Source organism: Conger conger, chromosome 1 (genome assembly GCF_963514075.1).
Source record: "Conger conger chromosome 1, fConCon1.1, whole genome shotgun sequence".
Lineage (NCBI taxonomy): Eukaryota > Metazoa > Chordata > Actinopteri > Anguilliformes > Congridae > Conger > Conger conger.
Window position 1 is genome coordinate 1766818 of NC_083760.1, and position 7500 is coordinate 1774317.

Here is a 7500-nt window from a genome sequence, read left to right on the forward strand (position 1 = left end):
GTTATGGATATTGTAACCCTGTAGAGATCAAGAATCCATGAAACCCCAAGACAGAAAATGGCTCAGTGCCGACGATGTTGGCAGCCACCAACCTGATGGAGGTGCGGAAACCTCAGAAGGGGGGCGGTCCAGTAACGAAAACCAATCATCATCAACGTCTCTCTGTGGGTTGTGCCGGACCTTGGGAGCCTGTTGCTCTTGCGGTTCTGAGATCTGCTCTACAATCATCACGCTCTTCTGTGTTCTCCATTCCTGCTGCTCCAGCACAGTGGTGCTCACGCCCGTATAAACTTCAACTCGGCCCTCCTCCGTTACTGACACAAACACACACGTCCCGGGGAATATAAACTGTAGCACGCTCCACTCACATTTGTTAACTGCTTAATCCTGGTCAGGGTCATGGTGGCAACAGGGCAAGCAGAGCATCCCAGACATCCCTCACCCCAATGACCTCCTCAAACTCAGCCTGGGAGAACCCGGGAGAACCTAATCCCTCCACTATGTCCTGGGTGTGCCCCTGGGTTTCTTCCCTGATGTGCAGGACGTGGCCCCACAGGGAGGCACCCAGGGGGTATCCGTATCAGATGCCTGAACGACCTCATCCGACTCCTTGCAAAGCAGCAGAGCTGAGGCACCTATACACCTACAGCACCTCCCAAAGGGATACCACAAGAAACAGTCATTTACCTTCTCCAAATCCCCAAAACACATGTAGACTGGAGAGGCAAATTCCCATGCCCCCTCAAATGTCACAGAGCGTGAAAAGCTAGTCTGCTGTTCCATGGCCTAGATGAAGCCCACATTGTTCAGTAGGTGACCTTTTCAGCACCTTCCTATAGGACTTTCCCAGAGTGCGATTCCTTGGTAATTAGAACCCCCCTCAGTCCCCTTCAAGATAGCATACCTGGATTTCAAAATGTGTTAATGTTGCCAGCTGGAAGCAGAAGTCTTGTGAAAGCTCTTTTGGTTTAGTTGCAGTTAAGCTGGTTTCCCAGTAATATAGTGCTGGGGTAAGAGCCAGAGGGGTTATTAGTAGATTGTTTGGGGGCAAAGCTGTTGCTGGGGGTACCTGATGGAGGCAGGGTTGCCTCAGAAGGGGAGCGGTCCAGTAACGAAAACCAATCATCATCAACGTCTCTCTGTGGGTTGTGCCGGACCTTGGGAGCCTGTTGCTCTTGCGGTTCTGTGATCTGCTCTACAATCATCATGCTCTTCTGTGTTCCCAATCCCTGCTGCTCCAGCACAGTGGTGCTCACGCGCGTATAAACTTCAGCTCGATCCTCCTCCATTACTGACACAAACACACACGTCCCAGAGATTATAAACCGTAGCAGACTCTACTGCTATTACAGACATAAACAATCCAATACATAATGGATCCTTCTGAGAGGGTTTGGGGTTAGAAAGGGCCGTTTGTAAGAGTTTAGCTGCAGTATAGACACTCCGTAACTGGTATGTGCAGAGAGCCTGGGACCTGCTGGTTCCATATGTCCCTGTATAGATACCTTGGCGTATGGGGAGGGGCAATGACAGGGGGACGACCTCCTCTCTCCACTGAGGCTGCAGCCTCTCCTCCACTGACTGCACATCCTGCGGCTTCATTGTTTGTTTGGCCACAATCATGGCCTCCTCCTCCATTACTGTGTGCAGTTTGGGGTATCCTGCGATGAACCCCACAGGTGGGGCCGATACAAACACAGCCATCAGCACTGTAGTAACACCCCCCCCGCCCCCCGCCACACACTTTCAAACCCACGCTTGGCCAGTTCAGTCTTTAGACCCTTCAAGATAACCTTCAGTCCATCCATTTTTATAACCACCTAATCCAGTCCAGTGTCATGGTGGCGACAGGGCAAGCAGAACAGCCAAGATATCCCTCCCCTTAGCAACTTCCTCCAACTCATGCAGGGAGAACCTAAGGTGATCCCAGGCCAGCAGTCAGATATAATCCCTCCAGCATGTCCCGGGTGTCCTACCCGGTGGACGTGCCTGGGGGCATCCTTATCAGGAGCCTGAACCACCTGAGCAGACTCATCTCAATGCAGAGGAGCAGCGGCTGTACTGCGAGGACCTCCCAGATGGCTGAGCTCCTCACCCTGTCAGGGGGAGTAAGCCCTGCCACCCAACAGAGGAACCCCATTTCAGCAGCTTGTATTCATTCTCATTCTTTTGGTCACTATCCACAGCTCCTGCCCATAGGTGACGGTAGAAATGAAGATTGACCGGTAAACTGGGAGCTTTGCCTTTTGGCTCAACTCTGTCTTCACCACCACTGTACAGTACAATGCCCGCATTACAGCGACCAGTACGTCTACACATCAGTTAATCTTCCGATCCCTCTTTCCCTCACTCATAAATAAGACCCTAAGATGCTTGAACTCCTCCATGTGGGGCAGTTGCTCCTCTCTCACTGGAAGGGGACAACTTATCTTTTCCCCAGGAGAGGACCATGGCCACAGACTTGGAGGTGCTGATCCTAATTCTAACTGCATCACACTTGAGTGCAAGCCATTCCATTGTGCATCAAATAGCAGAGATGCCACCCCTATGTCCCAGAAAAAGGATACATTCCAGGCCTCGCCGGCGCCTTGAGATCCTGTCCATGAATACCAGGAACAGGAGGGGAAACAGGGCGCACCCTTGGAGGGGTCCGAAAACTATATTGTACAAGCTCGGCTTAACGGCAAGAATGCGAACCCAGCTCTCAATCCGACTGTACAGTGTACATTTCCCAATGTTGTCTTAATGTTGCCAGCTGGAAGCAGAAGTCTAGTGAAAGCTCTTTGGTTTAGTTGCAGTTAAGCTTGTTTCTCAGTAATAATGCTGGGGGTAAGAGCCAGAGGGGTCATTAGTGGATTTTTGGGGGGCAAGCCTGTTGCTGGGGGTACCTGATGGAGGCAGGGTTGCTTCAGAAGGGGAGCGGTCCAGTAACGAAAACCAATCATCATAATCCTCTCTCTGTGGGTTGTGCCGGACCTTGGGAGCCTGTTGCTCTTGCGGTTCTGAGATCTGCTCTACAATCATCACGCTCTTCTGTGTTCTCCATTCCTGCTGCTCCAGCACAGTGGTGCTCACGCCCGTATGAACTTCAGCTCGGCCCTCCTCCGTTACTGACACAAACACACACGTCCCGGAGAATATAAACTGTAGCAGAGTCGACTGCCGTCACAGACATAAACAATCCCACACATAATGGATCATTCTGAGAGGGTTTGGAGTTAGAAGGGGCCGTTTGTAAAAGCACAGTTTAGCCACAGTACAGGCACTCTGTAACTGGTATGTGCAGGGAGCCTGGGATCTACAGATCGTACATCGTCCCTGTATGTAAAAAAAGGTGGGGGGGATGTGATGCAAGGTACCTTGGCGTATGGGGAGGGGCAATGACAGGGGGACGGCTTCCTCTCTCCACTGAGGCTGCAGCATCTCCTCCACTGACTGCACATCTTGCAGCCGCACTGTTTGTTTGGCCATGGCTATAGCCTCCTCCTCCTCCATGCCCGCAGCGGTGTGGAGTTTGGGGTAGCCTACGATGAACCCCACAGGTGGGGCTGATACAAGCACAACCCTCAAGACAACCTTCAGCACTGCAGTCACACACTTTCAAACCCACACCCTAACCTAACCCTGCCCAATTCGGTCTTTAGACCCTTCAAGATGACCCTCCGTCCATTCTATAACCGCATAATCCAGGACTAAAAGTCAAGCAGAAGTCTAGTGAAAGCTCTTTGGTTTAGTTGCAGTTAAGCTGGTTTCTCAGTAATAATGCTGGGGGTAAGAGCCAGAGGGGTCATTAGTGGATTTTTGGGGGGCAAGGCTGTTGCTGGGGGTACCTGATGGAGGCAGGGTTGCCTCAGAAGGGGGGCGGTCCAGTAACGAAAACCAATCATCATCATCCTCTCCCTGTGGGTTGTGTCGGACCTTGGGAGCCTGTTGCTCTTGCGGTTCTGAGATCTGCTCTACAATCATCACGCTCTTCTGTGTTCCCAATTCCTGCTGCTCCGGCACAGTGGTGCTCACGCGCGTATAAACTTCAGCCCGGGCCTCCTCCGTTACTGACACAAACACACACGTCCCGGAGAATATAAACTGTAGCAGAATCGACTGCCGTCACAGACATAAACAATCCAACACATAATGGATAATTCGGAGAGGGTTTGGAGTTAGAAGGGGCCGTTTGTAAAAGCACAGTTTAGCCGCAGTACAGGCACTCTGTAACTGGTATGTGCAGGGAGCCTGGGATCTACAGATCGTACATCGTCCCTGTATGTAAGAAAAGGTGGGGTGGGGGGTTGGGTTGGATGTGCTGCAAGGTACCTTGGCGTATGGGGAGGGGCAATGACAGGGGGACGGCTTCCTCTCTCCACTGAGGCTGCAGCATCTCCTCCACTGACTGCACATCTTGCAGCCGCACTGTTTGTTTGGCCATGGCTATAGCCTCCTCCTCCATGCCCGCAGCGGTGTGGAGTTTGGGGTAGCCTACGATGAACCCCACAGGTGGGGCTGATACAAGCACAACCCTCAAGACAACCTTCAGCACTGCAGTCACACACTTTCAAACCCACACCCTAACCTAACCCTGCCCAATTCGGTCTTTAGACCCTTCAAGATGACCCTCCGTCCATTCTATAACCGCATAATCCAGGACTAAAAGTCAAGCAGAAGTCTAGTGAAAGCTCTTTGGTTTAGTTGCAGTTAAGCTGGTTTCTCAGTAATAATGCTGGGGGTAAGAGCCAGAGGGGTCATTAGTGGATTTTGGGGGGCAAGGCTGTTGCTGGGGGTACCTGATGGAGGTAGGGTTGCCTCAGAAGGGGGGCGATCCAGTAACGAAAACCAATCATCATCATCCTCTCCCTGTGGGTTGTGCCGGACCTTGGGAGCCTGTTGCTCTTGCGGTTCTGAGATCTGCTCTACAATCATCACGCTCTTCTGTGTTCTCCATTCCTGCTGCTCCAGCACAGTGGTGCTCACGCCCGTATAAACTTCAGCCCGGCCCTCCTCCGTTACTGACACAAACACACACGTCCCGGAGAATATAAACTGTAGCAGAATCGACTGCCGTCACAGACATAAACAATCCAACACATAATGGATCATTCGGAGAGGGTTTGGAGTTAGAAGGGGCCGTTTGTAAAAGCACAGTTTAGCCACAGCACAGGCACTCTTAACTGGAATGTGCAGGGAGCCTGGGATCTACAGATCGTACATCGTCCCTGTATGTAAGAAAAGGTGGGGTGGGGGGGGGTTGGGTTGGATGTGCTGCAAGGTACCTTGGCGTATGGGGAGGGGCAATGACAGGGGGACGGCTTCCTCTCTCCACTGAGGCTGCAGCATCTCCTCCACTGACTGCACATCTTGCAGCCGCACTGTTTGTTTGGCCATGGCTATAGCCTCCTCCTCCATGCCCGCAGCGGTGTGGAGTTTGGGGTAGCCTACGATGAACCCCACAGGTGGGGCTGATACAAGCACAACCCTCAAGACAACCTTCAGCACTGCAGTCACACTCCTCTGTACCACACACTTTCAAACCCACACCCTAACCTAACCTAACCCTGCCCAATTCGGTCTTTAGACCCTTCAAGATAAGCGCTTTGGTTTAGTTGCAGTTAAGCTGGTTTGCCAGTAATAGTGCTGGGGGTCATTAGTGGATTTTTGGGGGGCAAAGATGTTGCTGGGGGTACCTGATGGAGGCAGGGTTGCCTCAGAAGGGGGGCGGACTAGTACCCCAGACCAATCATCATGATCCTCTCTCTGTGGGTTGTGCCGGACCTTGGGAGCCTGTTGCTCTTGCGGTTCTGAGATCTGCTCTACAATCATCACGCTCTTCTGTGTTCTCCATTCCTGCTGCTCCAGCACAGTGGTGCTCACGCGCGTATAAACTTCAGCTCGGTCCTCCTCCGTTACTGACACAAACACACACGTCCCGGAGAACATAAACCTTCATCATGGGCCTCTGCAGTTATTGACATACGGATAAACTCAGAAACCAGGATTAGCGGTTAGCATGTAGCTTGAAGAGATCTTACTTCTCTACGGTCAACATAGACAGGGTAAGTGCGGTTAGGTATTGACCCAAACTGAAGGTCTTTATAGAGCGGGAAACAGAAAAAGTCTACTGCCTACATGCATTTGCACCTTTGAAGGAAAACAGTGGTGAGCTGTACACGCAGCAGGTGAGGGGAGTGCACTGTAGCCGTTTTCTGAAGGCGGGAAGGAGAGCCAAGCACAGGCTGAGGGTCATCTAAGCTCTGTCCTCTTCCACATCCTGCTGTAGTTTTGCCTCAAATGCCTGCATTTCCTGTTGTAGTCGTTCAGCTACGTCCACTGCTAGTTCTCGTCTCATACCTCCACTTCCTGCTGTAGCCTTTCCGATATCTCAACCTCCCATCGTTTATCTCCCCAGATATTTCTACCCCCCTGCACTAGGCAAAAAATATTTTTCCAGAAATCGTTTTCTCTCCCAGGAGTAGATACACATCGTCCCAGGAAGTGACATTGGTCAATATAAGCAAGATTAAGTAGTGTATTTGGTGTCATTACTCAGGCAAATAATGTTCCAGTTATAAATCACTGTTGGGGTTTTTTTTTTCTCCCCCACACTGGAGAGTCTTTTTTACCTCCTGTATTTGCTATTTTCAGTCTCTGGCCTGCCGTTTGCCCTTTCCCCTTTTGCCATTCTGTAACTCCGCGAAGCGTCTTTGTGACAGTCTCTGTGAAAAGCGCAATACAAATAAAATGTAATTGAATTGAAGATTAGGAAGCAATATAATATGAAAGTTGGCAGCAGCTTGACCATGAGCTGGAGCGGGATGAAACAGCGACGGATGGAAGGGCGATGGTAAGACAGAGCAGCAGGCCTGATGCCCCAGGCAGACCAGGCCTGATGCCCCACCCAGACCAGGCCTGATGCCCCACGCAGAGCAGGCCTGATGCCCCACGCAGAGCAGGCCTGATGCCCCACGCAGACCAGGCCTGATGCCCCACGCAGACCAGGCCTGATGCCCCACCCAGACCAGGCCTGATGCCCCACCCAGACCAGGCCTGATGCCCCACGGCCCAAGGCCCACACACACCACACTGCTGCACTGCTGCACGGCACGGACACGGAGTAGTGTTTGCTGAGGGGTGCGCACACGCCGAGCTGGTCTACCGCAGTACACCACTAGAGGGCACCGTTACCACACTGCTGCACTGAACCACAGTCGGGTTCAGTTAGCTGAGGCACATTAGTCACATTAATGCACACATGCGTGCACACACACACACACACACACACACACACACACACAGCTGCTCCCAAAGCCACTGCATCCTGCGATGGGCGAGTGAGTGATGAGGATGGGACGGTGGCAGAGCCTCATGGGAAATGTCCCTTTGTTTCCTCGTGTAAGCGCTGCGATGCGTGCACTCACGCCATGAAGAGCTGGTTACCACAGAGTGCACGTGCACTCACGCCATGAAGAGCTGGTTACCGCAGAGTGCACGTGCACTCACGCCTTTAAG

The 7500-nt window shown here is 52.1% G+C and overlaps 1 protein-coding gene across 10 annotated transcripts in view; it reads right to left on the reverse strand.

Moving 5' to 3' along the window:
- The window catches only part of epb41b (erythrocyte membrane protein band 4.1b), a 68497-nt gene that overhangs the window by 31742 nt on the left and 29255 nt on the right, over nucleotides 1-7500 (reverse strand). For 7 of the 10 annotated variants that reach the window (XM_061237232.1, XM_061237266.1, XM_061237247.1 and 4 more), the window contains exons 13-16: nucleotides 2889-3110; nucleotides 1506-1661; nucleotides 1070-1291; nucleotides 93-314 (exon numbers count right to left, since the gene is read on the reverse strand). The exons of 2 other annotated variants lie outside the window; for them this stretch is intronic. In XM_061237232.1, the coding sequence (XP_061093216.1) occupies nucleotides 93-314; nucleotides 1070-1291; nucleotides 1506-1661; nucleotides 2889-3110 (822 nt within the window). The remainder of the gene's footprint in view (nucleotides 1-92; nucleotides 315-1069; nucleotides 1292-1505; nucleotides 1662-2888; nucleotides 3111-7500) is intronic. One more of the 10 variants, XM_061237240.1, reaches the window with a different exon arrangement.